Below are 17,564 nucleotides of genomic sequence, written 5' to 3'. Positions count from 1 at the left end.
CCCGCACTGACCTGCCCTCCCCGCCCCTCCCCCGCCCTCTCCCCGCCGTGCAAATCTCGCGAGACTCTACGCGCTTTCACTAGTGTGTGTGTGCACCAATCGATCCGGGCCGGGCCGGGCCCAGCGCCGCGGGGAGGGGGCGAGACACCGGCCCCGGCACCTGCCCGCGCCCCGCCGCCACCCCACCCCCCCACCCCCCCCCGCCTGCCCCGGCGAAGCGCAACCGGGGTCCCCGCCGTCCCCTGCCCCGAGCCCTCCCCACCTGCCCGGGCACCGCCGCCCGCCGAGCCCTCCCTCGGGCCTTTGTCCTGCCCGCGAGGCCTTGCGGCCGCCGGCGCCTTGCGCGCACCCCGGCCGGGCGAGGTTTCTTACGCGAGGCCGGGGATCCGCGGCCTATCCATCCCTTCTCGCTCAGCTCCGTCTCCTTCCCCGCCCCGCAGCCGGCGAGGGGCGAGCCCCCACCTTCCCCCCCCCCCCCCCCTTCCCTCGCCACCGCTGCCGCCGCCCCCCTCCCCTCCGCCCTTCTCCCCCGCGTGGAGCCCGGGTGCCCGCAGCGGCGGCGGCGCCTGGCTCACGAGAGGCCGCGGAGCCGCCCCTGGCCTCCCCCTCCCGCCCGTGCCGCCGCTGCCGCCGCCGCAGCAGGTTCCCTCCCTCCCTCCTCCTCCTCCTCCTCCTCCTCCTCCTCCTCCTCCTCCTCCTCCTCCTGCTCCTGCCCCCGGCGGCGGCGGGATCCGAGCGGTGCCCGGGGAGCGCTCGGCCCGGGCAGGAGGGGAGAGGAGCGGCGGGGCGGCGGCAGGAGCAGCAGCGGCGGCAGCGCCAGGTGAGAGAGCCCGGGGGCGGCGGGGGAAGCGCGGGGACCCCCCTCGCCTCCCTTCCCGGCGCCGGGCCTGGGGGCGACGGAGCCGGTGGTGAGTGGGTGGTGGTCGGGGGGAAGGCGGGCAGCGACCCCGGGCCGCGGTGGAGGTGAGGGGCGGAGGCTGTTAAACGCTCGGCGGGGCCGGGCCGGGCCGGGGTCACGGCGGAAGGGCCCGAGGCCTGTGCCCCGAGGCGGCGGGAGCGAGGCCTGGGCCTCGGGTGCCCGCCTCGCCGGGGCACGGCGCGGTGCAGGCCCCGCGGGCGCACAGCGCGGCCCGGCCCGGCGGGCGGGGGGTAAGAACGGGGCGGGGGGGGGGGGGGGGCTCGGCCCGGGGGAACGCGGAGGCCCCGGTCCGGAGATGGGAGGTGGTGGGGTGGGCACGGCCTGTGAATCCCCGGCCTGGGAGTTGAGGCGGTGCTGCCTGGGGTGCCGGAGAGGAGGAGGAGGAGGAGGAGGAGGAGGAGGAGGAGGCAGGCCGAGGCGGTGCAGCAGCTGGCAGCGGGGCAAGGCTGCTCACTCACCGGCGTATTTTGAAACGCGTGCCCCTGTTTCCCGAGTGGGGAGAGGAGGATGGGATTGGGAGAGAGGTGCTGGAAAATCACCCCCCGAAGGAGTCGGGGAGGGGAGTGCCATCCCCTGCTGGGAAAGATGGAGAGGGGGTCCTGGGCAGGCCCCGGGAGGGGAGCTCGGCCCTGCGGTGGGGTGGAGGGTGGGAGGGGGGAAGGCTGTGGAACTTGTGGCAGCCCCTTCCCCAGGGCAGCATCCCGGCGTGGGGATGCGATTCCCTCCCGGATGGTCGCCCTGTGCCCTGTAATGGGGGAGAGACCTGGGAGTACTTTAACATCTTTGCGTTCATGGCTTGCCTGTCATTTTCCTCGGTGCACAGATTTCCTGTTTTGAAAACTAGGCTGATAGCTTTTTTGGGGTTTAAAAGCCAATAGTAGAAATAGGGTTCTCTAATAACCGCTTTTAGTATCCCATTAGGTTTTGAGGCTTGTTACTGTTTTGGGAGAGGAGTTGTGAATGCCCCTGGATGGGTTCACTTTGCCCCCTGTAACTTAGATCTGCAGTGTTTGGAGGAAACGGCAGGGACAAAATGGACAGTTAATAAAAGGAACAATTGTATACTGCCTATTCTAGAGGGCACTTGCTGCCCTTCAAGAACTTTCCTCATCGCATATGCTCTTTATACAGCAAATCTTTATCTTCTGTCTCTTTTTTTTTTTTCTCCTACCTTAGTCCAGAAAATGAAACTGGAACAGACATTTCTGGAAATGAACTTGATTGGTGCAGTTGGGAAGATGTGATTCACAGTTATAATGAACGTTGAAATTTGTCCCATTTTTTCGCAGTTCAGTGTTCAAATTGTATATTTTCTGATTTTTAACCTGTTTACACAACAATACTGGAGATTTTTTTTTAACCCTTCAAATAATGGCATCCGTTGTGTTGGATTGCCAAGAGGTACCCCAGGTACATCCAGTATATAGAGGCAGCTGTTACACTAGAGATGTCTGATGCTTTACTCTATAAAGTAAAAGGTTTAAATGAGCATTATTGTCGTCTTATAATCCCTCTCTGTGCTTGGAAGAACCAAAGCTGTTGTCAGTGAAATCTGGAGTTTGGGGAGATCTAGTATCTCCAGGATTGGCCAAAAATAAATTATGGGGTAAAAAATGTTGCTTTTTTTTTCTGCTAGTCATGCAGCACGGATGAAAAGCTCTGAAGCTTTTAGTCATAACACTCTGGTCCCATGTTTTCCTTTTAATAAAACATCCAGTGGGAGAATGTGACATAATTGGTTTCTTGGATTTGGAGATCTTGAAATGGCTGGTACAACAGATAGAAGAGGAAATTCTCCAGCAGGGTTATGGCTTAAATACAGTAATACGGTGGCAAAGTCATGTTATTATTGCATGGTAATCTTGCATTTCTCTTGCAAGAAAATGCTCTCGACGTGGTTATGCTGCAGAACAGGCACTTTTGAGTCTTGTCGGTGGCACAGAATATTAAACCTCTCTCCTTTCCTTGCATTGCATAATCTGAGTGTTGTTCTCCCATAGCAGCAGAAATGATGGAAGAATTGCATAGCCTGGACCCGCGAAGGCAGGAGCTACTGGAGGCCAGGTTCACTGGAGTCGGGGTTGCTAAGGTGAGTGTGAGTACCGTTGGTAACAGGCATGACTGCTTCTCCATCCTGCACTGCACTTTGGGTTTTTAATTTCTACGTTGATAATTTTGCTTTGCTAGTAGAATGTTTTGTGTCAATAGTTGTGTTTTGAACACTAATTTGCTTGAAGTATGTTTAAGAGGAATGAAAATGGGATCTCTATGAGCAGATGTTTTGCTATACAGAAGATTTTGGGTTCTATTTAAGTTCCTAGGAGTTGCTTCATCTTAAGGCAGCTTGTACATCCCCCAAAAAAACCCGTGACAACTTTGTCTTTGGGAGTGGGAATCTCACCTGTCTCTTCTTTTCTCCAAGAATGCATTTGAGAACTGAATTTGGCCACTTGTTAGATACAGTTTCAAGTTTACTGCGGTTGATACAACATGTAACCAGGCTTTATATATTCAGGAATGAGTTCAGTTCTCTGTGAGTGCAGTGTGCTAAAATTGTGTACTGGGTCGCATAGAACACACACACACAAAAGTATTTGAAGGTAAGCTCTCCTGTATCTGGGGTCCACAACCTGCTAGTAAAATCCCATCTTTGTCCTCACGTACAACTGCGTAACTGTTCAGTAGCTGCCTTATTTTGAGTAAGGCGCTTCAATAATAACATTGTGTCGTTGCTGTGTATACGAGCATTAAGTTGTTAGTTCTCCAGATGTTGTTGGTAGTATTAATTGATTGTGTCTCTCTGAGCAATGAAATGGTGGCAGAACTCCTCTTAAACTAGGTCAGCGATAAGGAGTTTGCTTTTGAGGAAGACACTGAGTTTTGGACAACATCGAGGTAGATGGTAAAACAACATATCATTGCTAGATAATTTTCGGAAACCTCAGAATTATTTTGAGAAGGCACTTTGTAGATGCTGTATTTCTTAGAAAAATTCAAATCAGAACTTGAAAAAGGCTTTAGTTTGAGTTCATACTTTTATTTCTGATCTATACGTCAGTCAGGACTCAAACAAGGTTAAGTCTTGGAAGGGAGCATGAGAAAGTAAAATGTTCAGCTGTACAGGTAGTGTAGGAAGGAAGATTAATGCTAGAAGTTGTTAAGGGGTAATAATTTCGGTTACTGGAGTAAGAATGTGGTCTATTTTTGATCTTTTACCCCACTCTTAAGAATTTTAATCTTAAGGCTTTTACTAGCATAAAAGTTTGTGCTACATAATGTATTTACCATCATGAAAGACTTGTTTTATACAACACTACAACTTTTTATGTACTTTTTCATCTGTTTCTTGCCTCTTTCCCCCATTAATGTCACTTTAACATCTTTAGCTGTACCAGTATAGATAAAGCCAAACAACTTTCTGGAATAGCTAAGACTTGGAAGCATAGACGCTGTCATTGCTTTAAAACAGTGCCAACATACTCAATGCTCACAAAGAATGTTAGGAACTATTCCTTTTAAAGGAATAACCTTTAAAAGATACAGGAAAGCGAGTCTTAATTATGTTTTCAATATGTTTGGAGCAGAAAGTACATGCCCTTTCTCTGTAGGGTGAATATTGAAAACTTATTTTTGTTTCTAAAGCATATCCAAGTAAAAAAGCCTCATTTCTCGGAGGCTTTGCTTTGAGCAAAGCTGTTCTGTTACTGAGTTTTATTTTTACCTGTTATGTAGTATAGTGTTTTACTTTGTACTAGTCAGTAAACTGTTTAAGTGCATAACACTTAGTTCAAACAATATATATTTATTTACTTGCATACTTGCTAATTTATAGTAGAACAGCCAACCATTGATATGAATTAGCATGACTCTACTATGTTGCAGCAAATCTTGGTTGCAATATTAATCTCAGCTACTACGTTCCCTCCCAGGTTGGTGCTTCAAATTCCCTCCCTACCCCCCCAAGTCTCCGTCCGTCATGCTCCGCACTGGCATTGGTAGGTCATTGTCTTAAAGGGAATATATTGGGAAAGCTGTGATACAATTTGTATGATTCAACTTAAGATTTTTAGCTCTCTCCAATTAAATGTTTAAGGAAAGCTACGTAGAGTAAGTTAGTGCCATCTAGTGGGACCAGGACTGGCACATCCTCCTGGGATAGAAGGTATTCTGTTGCTGTTTATTGCATAAAAGGAAGAAATGTCATCTTAGATGCTCTCCTATTGGGCGAAGGCAGCAAGACAGTTGTAACTGAGCTTCCTGCCTTCCACTGACTGGGTGTATCGCTTAGTGTGTTTGGTTAGGTCTCTTTAATGTTTAAAAATACAGGGTACATTTTGGACCTGCGTAAAACTAATGCACTAGTTTGCATCCTTAATACAACTGCAGTTTTAAAGCCCACTCTCCCTCCATGTTTGCAAGTAAAAAGCAACTGTACGTGTTTCTGAGAAATGAATGGGACTAAGCTGATCTAGAATAATTTTTTAGGCTGCAAACTAGGAAAAAGCTTCTAGCCATCAGAGTCATGGGATTCTGGAAGAGCTTTCCAGTAACAGTAGTAGAGGACAGAAATCCTAAACTGTTTTGGAAACAGCTGTGTGCTGTCACCTCCTGTGGTAGCTGAAGGCACAACCCAGTGACTGAGGTCATCTGCAGTCCCAAATGCCTCAAAATTCTGTTGCAAGTCTGTGATGAATTATCTTACTTAGTAGCTGGAGAATATATTTCTCTAGAAGCTTGGAGTTAATACACGGAAACAAATTTATGAGCAAGGAATGTTTCTAGGCAACTGTTATACTCATGTGGTTCATCCAGGTCACTAGATAGCTTCAAAAAGTCAGTGATGCTTTAGATGTCTATTCTTGCCATATGGTAAAGTGCCATTCTTCCCCAAATTCCCAAAGCGAGTCCTTGAATTAACGCATGACTATGACACCTACCACTATGCCTGCTTACTTAGCTCCTGTTTATGTTTACTTACTAGGGGAAATCTAAGCACAGTCACTTGAGGTGTTATTCTGACTAGTTGTCTCAGACATCTTCCTTGGGTCAGGGGGTACAGAAGACAAAGTGTAGTTTGTTTCTCTAGATAACATTGTTTAATTTTGTCGGTTCTCATCTTCTGCCTCCCTTCCCCCTGTTTGGGTACTGCCTTTAAGATATCAGGTGGGTTAACTCCAAAGGATTTGTGTAATTTCCGCAGACTTTTCCTGGATAAGAATTGGAATAGGTAATTGTGATGGGAGGATCTGTATTTGCACATGCATCACAGCGGCACATGCATCTTCTACAAGTTTGGTCTTTAAAAGAGTCAAATGAAGTTGTGTGCATCACTTTATTATAGCTAAACTAAAAAGGCTGAAGTATTTCTAGAGAGAGTAACCTTCTCTGTCGTGCTGTAGGAATCTTGTAGGTCCAGATGACTATGCTAGAATTGAAGAAGTACTGGTCTTGGTGGTAGCTAGTGCTCCCTTTGCTCCCTCTGAGGTATGGCAAAGAAGGAAATGAAAATAACCTGAAGAGTGTCACTTATGCTGCAGAACATCTGCCTCCAAAAAGAGAATTGCTCACAAAAAGAAGACCAGAATTTGCTTGTATTATTTTGTTTTTTACCCTTCTTCTGTCACTCTAGCAGTCTTGATCAGTTAAGTAACTACCCGTTGTGTGGTCTACTTAGCAACATTCTTAGCAGCAAAGTTACCAAGTTGAGAATTTGTGTTTGAGAATAATCACGTCTACCTTGGAGGGAAGTGATGCTGCACAGTGATGGTCCTTCACAGGTGTCACATGCCACCAGAGGAACTAGTTACTAAGAGTTTCGAAACTTAGAATTGAATTTATCAGCTACCACAGAATGTGCCAGGACTTTATGCCAAATACTTGAAAATTGTTTCAGTGCTTCCGTGTGCAACTTTACTTATTTCAAATGTGTCGTCTGGCTACTAGAGACCAGAAATAGTTGTCAGATCTCAGTTCTATTTCTGCCCCTGAACTGAGGGTTAGGGTGAATTGCATGACCCTTCTGTCCAGTTTGCCATCAGTAAAATAAAAATACAATTTTTTTCAACCTGAGAGAACTCTTGAGGCATAATGGAAGCCAAGCAAATCCTGTTGCAACTCTACTTACCCATCTGATATAGTGCAGGCTACCTGTGAACATCTGATAGTAGATCAACTTCTCATGGCAAAAAGACGTCGGTGATTTGGGGATTTCATTATTGGCTATAATACCAAGCTTTTCTAAAAGCCTGATTAAGAAGCAGGCTGTAATTCTCATGCTTATGTGATGCTTGAAATAAGATAAGAATTTGTTAATTAAACCTGTCTTACACAGTAGGAGTGGGTCAGAGTAACTGGAAAACCATTCAACCATTTCACTTTGGCGTAAGCCCACGTGGAGTCAGCACTAGCTTTTAGTGGAACTAAGGAGTGACTTTTTGCTTTTGAAATCTCTCCATTTGCTACAGAATTCAGAAGGACTTGGGTTACCTTGGCTTGAGGTAATGAAGCATGTCTCTGCCGTTGAGTTAGCAAGAGAATTTTGCAATGCCTGTCGCTGTAAGTCCACGTTGGAGACTCTGGCTAGGCAGCTTGAATTCTTAGAGCTGTCTTTCAGTACGAGGAGCTGGAGAGCACAAAATGGAGACTGCCCGACGTAAGAGTTGCAGACAGGCCCGAGGGATCATTTTTGGGAGCTTGGAGTGGCTGAGGAAATGCACAAGTCATACAAGGCAATAGATGGGCTTGAAGAGGAGGTAGGTAAGGGCAGTCTGAGTCAGGCTAGCTTTGTTACGGAAGATCCAATGGGAGCTATTCACAGGCTAAGTTGTTTCTATTGAAACTTCAGCCATTGTGCCTCATTTGTAGCCTTTCCAGGGCTCTCGCAAAGGGCGAAATGACTAACCAACTCGTGTGAGTGGACAGATTTTAAATTCTTGCCTTTGAGTAGGAGTCTTGAAAGCGCCTGCTACTGCTGCTTCCACTTCTCAACATGGAGGTTTTGTTGTGCATAGGTAGGTCACGGACTTAGAAGCAGTAGTTGATAGGTGAATCACAAGGGAAAAGAGCATGCCAGCTTATCTCAGAAAGAAATTCCTTGCGGAGGAGGAAGTGTGTGCTGTTCTTGTGCTTGTCATTTGGGTAAACACTATAGAAACTATTAGCTTATTTCAGATGACCCACGTATTTTGAATTTTTGCTGAGCCCCATCACTGATTCTCTTGACAGGGTACAGTGGATGAGTGGGCTGTAAGTGATACCAGGGAAGTGCAGCATTATCCCAAAGTAGTCTATGCTAGAAAAGCCAGATGCCAGTGCAGATGACTTCTTCAGGAACAGAATTTATAAGCCTTTCCAGTGTAAACTACTGCGTGTTTATTATTCCCTACTGCGGCTTCCCCAGCAATATTCTGATGTTACTGTTCTTTGCCGTTGCTTACTCGCTTTTTTCCAAAATTCAGCTTTGTTCCTTTAATTCCTATTGTGTCATGACCACTTATAACGGTATGCTAAATTAAGTACTGAACATCTATCCAATGTCAGTTGCTGAGTTAAATATAAACAGTTAGGAATGATAAAACGTAAATTTGAAGGGTTTTTTATACACACACTCACTGACTGTTAGGCGAGGGGGAGATGCTCAGATGTATGGTTTCTCATATCCATTGTCTAAACCTGTTGCTATCAGCAGTCGATCACAAGAGGTTATGTGTGAAACTAGATATCTAGCTGGACGATCAGGAAAATTTGCTTTTCCTTTCTCTTGCATAACTATGTGAGAAAAGGTGCTGTTGGGGACTAGGCCATGTTCCTTAAACATCCTAGGTATTGCATCTTTACTGCCTGAAGTACAGCACGTTCTAATGAGAAACTTGTGTTTCCATAGCCAGAATTCCTGAAAACAAGACTTTTTTGCCAACTTTGACGTGAACAAGATGCTTCAGCTGCTTGCCTGTAGGATAGGCCTAATCCTGTCAGTGTCAGTGGAAGGCCCTCTAGACGATCATCAAGGGAGAGGAAAGCTCGTGCAGTGGAAATGGGTCAAAACTTACCTACGAAGAATTAATTCTGCATTTGTTCACAATATCAATACACATGGCAGTGAGCTGGCTGGATACTTGCAGACATCTGACAAGCTGTTCTTTGGTGGTTCCATAACTAAGTAGTTAGTAACTTTTCACGCTTTCCACTACTGCGTTGAGTTCAATCTTATGATTTTGTCAGTATATTTTCTAGAGGAAGTTGTAAAGTAAAGGGAAAACAGTTTCTTTGCTCTTTGAGAATCTGTGATCAGATCTGAACTGCTGTTTTGTTGATGCAAAAAGTGGGTTTGATGCCAACTGCTAGAGCTGTACCTTTCCCACGCGGAATAGTCAGTACAGGTAGTTGTGGTGCTAGAAGTAAGAAAAACATTGTGGATTTTGTATTAGGCATTTTTCCAGCTGCTTGCATTCCAGAACTTTACATTCAGATGCATCTGAGTGTATTAGTTTGTACTGGAGAGGATAAACTTGTATTTCTGAAAAAATCTTGGGATCCTTTCTAACTGTAGACGGCCTCATCAGTTTATTTCTCCAGGATACCCTGTAATACCGGTCCACTGCTGAAACATTGGCCCTTGGTAAGCCACTGACATACCCTTTCAACCACAGTGTTCCTGAAAAGCTCAAATGTGGCATTTTGGGAGCAGCTGTTCCTGTCATTTGCTATCTACGTGCAAAATGGAGGCAGTGAGATTTAAGCAAATGTGAGAACAACTTTCACTTTCATCTCCATCATGTCAGAACCCCAGCCTGTCCATCTGAGACCAGCAAATGCTAATTGGTTGAGATGCTTTCACACTTGCACAGAAGGCGGATGACTTGGATGCGCTGTTGGGGTTTGAGTTCATGAGAGGAAGTGAAGGATTTTAGAGAATGGCATTTGCGCAGTTTATAAACAAGCTTTTACATGGGTGAAAAGATTAGCTTTCTGTTGGCGCTTGCCGTAAGATATATGTAGCTAAGGGTAGTGTTGGCACTTCTGTTAAGTCCTATTGGCCAAGGAATAAATCCCTCGCATAACCAGGAGTTGTACCTGTAAGATTGACGAGCCATCACGTTGGGTGGTGGGGAGCTTGTTTCCTTGTTTAAAAAGCGACTAAATTTTAAGCTTTTGTATTGCTGAAGAAATAAAGTAAAATATCTTTCTGGTCTTGAGCTATTTGTGTGATGAGTTGAAGGGGTAATGGTATGGCTTAAACAATATCACCTGCAATTTTTCTTAGAGTAATTTGCTTTCAAAAGGGAATCTTAAATGTGTAGCTTCTCAAGCTGTTCAAGTGTTGGGGTTGTTTGTTGTCGTTGAAGCAACTAAGCATGTCCTTTTAGGAGAAACGAATTTGGTAGTTAACATTCACAGTGTAATACAGAAGGTAAACAGAACTTTTGCTTTCTGTGGATGCCTGCTTGGAAATTGGGGTTAGTAACAGCTAGGTTGTGTCACAAATTTAATTTGGTGGTGGTGTTTGTCTTATAAATGGGGAAGGGAGAACTGCTACCCTCAAAAATAATCTACTGTGGGATTTCTCTGTGGTGTTAAGGCTTCTCCCCCACCCCTCATAAGTCTTCTGCTCAAATATATAATGAGAAGTGGCTTTGCCTTGAGAAAAGACTGATTGGTGGGAAGTGGTTACTGCAAAAATAAGAATGCTAAAATAGAATGAATCTTTGGGAAAAGATGCTCACAAGTTATTAATGGAGAGGTGGCTTTATCATGTCATTCTTCTTGTTAATACATTCCATCAGTAATTGTGAATCTTGTTTTTATATCTTTGTCAAATTCGTCTAGATTTCTTAAGTTAGATCTGTAGGAGGATACTTTTGTGTCAGAGCACTAGCATAAAACACAGTGACTTTGCATGATTCACTTTTCTTTCCTTTTAAAACCAGTTTTGATATAGATTTTAAAAAACAATTTTCAAAACTGCTTGGATACGTGAAAACGCAGATGTGTATCCAGTAAAGCCTGCAAAGATGCAGGCAGACTCTTGTAGGTACCTGGATACTATTTTGTATCTATTCCAGCCTCCTGAACTTGTGCTTTAGCCTGGCAGGAGCAACTGCTCTGTTGGCAGGTCAGCCATGGGTCCATAAAATAGCCTAGTGGGAAAGATCATCTCGGGGTGCCAGTTGTACTGCTGTTAACACAACTTTCACTTGTTCATTTTCCTGGTGTTAAAAAAAGCATAAAAATTACGCATTTAAAGAAAAATCAGTGGTACTGCCAGCATCTGATAACAGTAATAGCTGCCTTGCCAGATGGAAGATGCCTCTGAATTCTTAGCCCAGGGTCAAGCAGATGCTTGCCTGAAGAGCTGAGCTTGGAACTACTGCTACTCAACAAATCAGAAGTTTTGTTTCTCAAACCAGTTGTCTTAGACTTTTATGAATACTGCCTTGGCTGTTTTGTGGATGTGGTTAAACGGAACAGTTAGGATATAAATTGAGATAGAGATACCATTGCAGAGGCTGGATCGGTATAGTGAGAAAAGACTGTCCAACTGGCAGTCCAACTTCCATCTTGCTCTAAGCCACTTCTGAGGTTTTTTTAGTGCCCCATCATGTGCCTAGGTATTTGACCCGTGTTGCTGCTGTATCCACGTGACTTAGAGCAGCGTAGTTAGCCCAGAGATGCAATGTTTGATAGGACGTATCTGCCTTGTATGGAAGTTGTTTCTAACAGTCTTTGCTTGTTTTTCACTAGGGTCCATTAAATAGCGAGTCTTCCAACCAGAGCTTGTGCAGCGTGGGTTCTCTGAGTGATAAAGAATTGGAGGTAAGCAGGCACAAATCCTCGTGGTAATCGGGTTTAAGGTGGACATGATTGAACTCAAAACATAGAAGGAATTGTGTGAGAGTGAGTGACAGTGTTCTTTGTTTGGGGTGTGAAAGGGACTAGTGGAAGTATTTAGCCTGGATCTTAACCCTACGGTCCTTGGACCGTGCTGTGGAACAGTCCTCCTTGAAGCTTCCCACCGTAGTAGGCAGATTTTGCCCAACCCCAAAAACACAGTATTCGTAAAGCTTATCTTATGAAATTGTTTTCAGCTGCATTGTAATTTGTTTGCTGGTTTTGGATATGGTTTTGGCCAAATAAAAAGCCAGAGAGCGTTAGTGGAAAAGTTTGTCTTGCCTATCAAATATGTGAGTCTGCAGAAGTCTGTACAAAGCGGAGCATTTTTATGAATCGCTCTGTGGAAGTGTGGGGAGGTGAAAATCGATGCTTTGTCCCTGTTTAATCTCACTGCTTTAGGATTAACTATTTCAAAACATTTGCTAAAGCAGCAAAACGAATTGTAGAGTTACATTTTTACTTTAAAATTCCACGTTAGTAAATCAAAATCTCAAATACATTTTCTTATGCATTTAAAGAACTTCCCACACGGTTATCAGGTAAGTTTTTGGATCATATTTCCCCTCTGTTATATGGCAGTACTGATATGAGGTGAAGCTAAGTCTTTCAAGAAAGCTGTATCTTACACTCCATACAAGTAAGTATAGGTAATAGTGGAAAACCGAGTATTCATTCTTACTTTACTTTGGTTTTTTTTTTTTAACGAACCTCTGTGGAATGATTTAAATTGACCAAGCTGACATAATCAGATCTACCATTCCTTGCTTTTTCAGTCTGTAACAGATAATGTTGTATGTAATTTTTGTTATGTAAGTACTTGAATGGAAAAACAACTTAAACTGAATCTCATTAATATGCTTACAGTTCCATGGAGGCTGTAATGGAGCCTGTGGTGGTACAGTCACGCCAACGCTGTTCATGAGTTGCTCTTCCCTACGCAGTGAGGAGGCTGTGTCACTGACTTTTACACATACAGGAGCTGGTACAGCAGGTCTCTAGATAGTTACAGAGTTTTCAGTCCCCCCATTCTAAAAGTACTTTGCAGACACAATAGCCACCTTTGGCTTAACATCCCCTCCGTCCTCTTACCAAAACAACAACATGTCGGTGACTGCCCAGCTGGTAACACGGGACTGTAGATGTCCAGCATCCCCTGGGGACACAGCCAGGTTTAGTTTCTGGCTGTGTCAGCTTTATCCTTGTTATCCTATTAAAGGAGATAGATTGATTTCTGTGCTTACTGTGTGCGAGTCTTTTGGCAGTGATCTTTAAACAGGGTACTTTGGACTTTGGTTTCCAAAGAGCATGAAACTTAGGTTTACCACAAACTTTCTGGCCATGGCTTTCCCTCTCCCAGAGTTGTGCTTTGCACACTGTGGTTTTCTTCCTGCCCCCAGGCTATAGTTTAGTGGTGGCCACAGTCATTGTAAAGCATATAGCTTGGAAATTATTTGGGACCGTTTGGGATAAGAGATGTTTTTAAAATGACGTTGGTGATGGAAATTACAAGATACCTTTCTTCCCAGCAACCTCAATAAGCCGCTTCTAGCGCAGTGCTTCCTAACGTTTTCAGCAGGTTTGGCCACATGAGTGACCCTGGTGATGGGGAAAGGACCATGCCAGCGTCTTCTCCACTCTCACGTATCTAAGCTTGCTAGCCTTGTACAGACAGAGCGCCGTGATGCTTTTGGAGCCTTCAAGCCTCCCGCCTGTGCCCTGTATTATTGTGCCTGTGCATAAGTATATTGCTGTCCACTAAGCTGCCCCCCAGGTCTCTGGTTGCTCGCAGAAGCGGCAGATGCAACAGACCCTTGACTTCAACGAGAGATGAATTGCTGCGTCTGTAGCAGCTTTCTCCTGGCCTCCATCTTGGGGAGCTCTGCCTTGTTTTGTGGGAGGTTGCGGTTGTGCACCAGTAGACAAGATAGTTCTTGTAGCCATCTGCAAAGAGCTTTGGGAAGAAGCATCAGCTGCAGGCAAGATGAATTGGCCTGGTGGACTGCGAGTAGCCACTGCAGTGCAAATTTGGATGTCTGTACTCAAACCTCTTGTCGTTACTCCTCTTGTACCAGTACTGCGATCACCGTAAAATGGTTCATACAGGTTTTTATAAGTGTTTGAATTTGTCTGCTAACCATGTGAGGTAACTGGGCGGTAGAGGCTGGCTCGCTGCAGCTGAAATAGGAAAAAAATTAACCTCATTCCTAACCGTGTTCTCTCCCTTCTGCAGCACATATATCAGAAGGTAGTAGCTGTTTGAGCGCGGTTGTTTCTTTAAGTACCAGCAGTAGAAACAAATGCACCAGAGAAGTGAAATGGCCACTGGGGATACGGAGCAGATTATTGTGTTTTGGTATTTTCTTTAAATCTTGGAATAACTGCAGAAATGTTAATTTTGAAGTATTGTTTAACAGACTCCTGAGAAAAAACAGAATGACCAGCGGAATAGAAAAAGGAAAGCGGAAGCGTATGAGACCAGTCAAGGTAATTCATTCTCCTGACCCTGCTGCAGGATTTCTGAATGGTTGGTAATTTCTGCACGTTTTGCACAGTCAGTGTCCTAGGAAACTAATGGCTCTTCTCAAGGGTGTGTCAGGCGGCTTGTTATAAACTACTCCATGATGGTGTAGTTCTCTTCTGGGAGCCTTGTTATCCTCATTGGCAGGAAAATACTCATCTACAGCTTATTCGCACAAACTATTGCATTTATATGGGACAGACTGCCCAAAGGCTTAATATGGCTTCTCGGGAGTGTTGTTTTGGTCCCGCGACACTACATATACAGCAGCCAGACTTCAAAATACAGGCTGTACTCTCTTCCTTGCTTTTTGAGACGTATGCCTGCCTTGTTAAGAGTAAGTTCTCGCCATAACAAATAGAGAACAAACTGTGCTCAAGTATAAAGCAGGCAGCGCTGTCTCGGAGTACTGAGAAAAACCCAGCGTGTTCAAGTCCAAGTTCAGATTTTCTAACAAATGGGCATAGGGGCAGATTTTGATTTCCTTTGTTCTTCAACAAGAAAGTAACGAGGATTGTGTTGACAGAACTGCTTTTATAATATTATAATAAGAGAAAGGGGCTAAATTTTAATGAGCAGGTATTAAGCCACCACTAATTATCTCTCTAACTCTTATAATAATGCTAGTGAGTGATCTAATATGCAGTAATTTACCTGAAGATGGAGGACTAAAAGTACCCTTTGCTCTGTCCTTATCTTGAAAGAAATTCTGGAAAACCTATGCAACATTCAATGATGTTTAGTGTTTTCTAAGTACTTTAGCAAGTGCAAATGCTGTTTGATTGGATTTGACATGTTTGGAATTGAGAGTTAATTGAATTGTCAACTGTAAACCCTCCCAACAACAGCGCAAGAGCTGTAACCCTGGGGCAGTTTTTTGTTGTGCAGAAGCTTTTGTTGTGATAGGTGTTGCACCTTTCTCCAGGGAAAGGAGTGTCAAAATATAGTAGTTTTGTTAAATGGCATCATAACTTCTGCTCTTAAAAATACGAACTTTTATTTTCATCCTTTGTTTTCCTTTTTAGGAAAAGGCACTCCTAGAGGACATAAAATTAGTGATTATTTTGAGGTAAGCGTCTTTACGTTGTCTGAGAAGTCTGCTTGAATTCCCATTATGCAAAATCTGTAGATGGAAGTCTGTAATGTGACTTCAGTTACTGATCCATCATTGAAGTCACTGATTGACGATGTTAACCTGATATGCTCAAATGTGATTAGGTAGAGGATATGAGGTTTTTGGAAGTTGATTTTTACATTAACAGGGCACCACAGAGGAGACAGAGACCCCTCCCCAAGGCAATGATGGATATTCTAAAAATCAATATTCTTTTAATTGCATAGTTTCTGAAGTTCTTCTAGGTCTGCGCAATCCAGACCTCTATCTTTTCTCTTAAGTTTGTTATTTATTTTACTGAGTAACTTGGAGTCAGAAATTAAGTGCTTATTAGCACTTACTGTTTCCTGGCTAAAGTTTTTTAGGTGCAGGACCATATGAATTTCCAACTAGACCAGTTGCCCCGCTGCTTACATATCCTCTCTTCAACAGTAACTGGCACAGATGCTTCAGTGGAGGTGTACATTTCATACCGCTCCTGTGGTGCACAGTTAGACACCTCTCCTCACAGGGAACGGGCTTCCTAATTCTATACAGTAAATAATTGATCTATATCCAAGTGTGCGGGTTAATATCTTTTTGTGTTAAACAGAAAAACGTACTCTGTGCAAATACGAATGTTTGTCTGAAGTACGTACTTTTGCTGTTATTTTTGAAAAGAGTGCATGGAATTTTAAGGTTTTGGTGTTAGCTTATATTCAGTCTGTTTAAATGAGGCTTCATTTCTAAGATCAATGGGTTTCTTCCATCTCTGTTAAATTTGCTTAAATATAGTATCTCTATAGAATTACTGATGGTCAAATCTGTTCCTTTGGCCAGTTTGCTGGGGGAAGTGGCCCAGGAACCAGTCCCGGTAGAAGCGTGCCGCCTGTCGCCAGATCATCACCGCAGCATTCCTTATCCAACCCCTTGCCGGTAAGTGTTCTCCCAGGGGACAGAGCTGGTGGCATGGCATTTGGTTAGGCTGGCAGTCGTGCTTCAGACGGGTAATAAAAGGTTCTGAACAGGAAAGAAGGGTGTCTTGGTGAGTGATTTGGCTTATTCTCTATTCAGTTCTTTTCTTTTAAAATCTGAAACTGGGTTCTGGCAGCAAAGCCAGATGTCTGGGACCCTGTAGCAGTGGCTAGTCCAGTTGTAACTGGGATGAATATCTGAGCTTAAAGCATGCAAGATGAATGGTTTCAGCATGCCGTGTGGTTACAGATAGATCGCTGTCCTTAACTAATATGTCAGTTCCACCTTTTATTATCTTGTATTCTGTTGTAACTCATGAACTTCTCCATCGAGTTTGGGAGTACGTTGTATGTTTGTGTAGCACTAGAACAATGATATTCCCATCTTGATTGGACCCTTTGGGTATACTGAAAAATGTTCATACAGTAATTATATTGGGAAGGTCTCTTACTTCTGTTTCCGTGCATGTGACTGGTAAGAAGCATGAGCAAAAGCTTGCGAAGAAATGTGTATACATGCACATCTGTTGTTATTTTTTTGTTACGTAATTCCATTTTGCTGTCCCAGCATTTCTGTGAGATCTGAATGTGAAGAAATAACCAGTATTTTTAAGCCATTTTAGCACAGAGCAGCTAAAGACATTTCTTTCAACTAGCAAAGCAGTATTCAGAGGCTGTGGTGTCTGATCTCTAGTTTTGAATGTTGCCTGGGTCCCTCTAAAAATTTTCAGCACTTGAGTGTTACAAAGGTATGGAGCATTATGGGAAAGGTTAGTATTCCAAAAACCAAATGCAAAGTCTTTACTGATTATTCTGCAGAGACCTTTGCACAGTTCATGAGTGTGTAGTGAACTAAATCCCAACACTGAATGTTCTGCTCAGTGTTCAATATATGTTACTAGATTTTGGAAGCTTTTAATGCTGCTTTAAGGGAGAACGTCAAGATATGCTTTTAGGTATTTTTAATGTTTACAAAAATTAAAATATACCTGGTTAATTGAAGAGCCCTTTCTCCTGTCATATTAATTCACTAGTACACCTCTTTAAAGAGAAGTTAATGAAAGAAATACCGTCTCTGAACGTTACAGATGCATGAGGTATTAGGGACAACAGTTCTTTATCCCAGCAGATGCGATACCCTGCAGGTATTTATAATGGGACAAGTTGATT

General features: G+C 44.1%; 1 protein-coding gene across 3 annotated transcripts in view; it reads left to right on the top strand.

The window, feature by feature from the left end:
- Positions 1-808: 808 nt before the first annotated feature.
- TLK2 (tousled like kinase 2) overlaps positions 809-17,564 on the top strand; it is a gene marked incomplete at its 5' end in the record, with an annotated part of 44,758 nt that continues 28,002 nt past the window's right edge. For 2 of the 3 annotated variants that reach the window (XM_082495084.1, XM_082495083.1), the window contains 6 exons: positions 809-820; positions 2,920-3,008; positions 11,660-11,731; positions 14,224-14,293; positions 15,353-15,396; positions 16,261-16,356. In XM_082495084.1, coding sequence (XP_082351210.1) covers positions 2,928-3,008; positions 11,660-11,731; positions 14,224-14,293; positions 15,353-15,396; positions 16,261-16,356 — 363 coding nt within the window. Of the gene's footprint in view, positions 821-2,919; positions 3,009-4,848; positions 4,915-11,659; positions 11,732-14,223; positions 14,294-15,352; positions 15,397-16,260; positions 16,357-17,564 lie in introns of those variants that run through there. The other variant, XM_082495082.1, reaches the window with a different exon arrangement.

The sequence above is a fragment of the Vanellus vanellus genome (assembly GCF_965231255.1).
Source record: "Vanellus vanellus genome assembly, chromosome: 24".
NCBI lineage: Eukaryota > Metazoa > Chordata > Aves > Charadriiformes > Charadriidae > Vanellus > Vanellus vanellus.
This window is presented reverse-complemented; position numbering and strand designations above follow the sequence as displayed.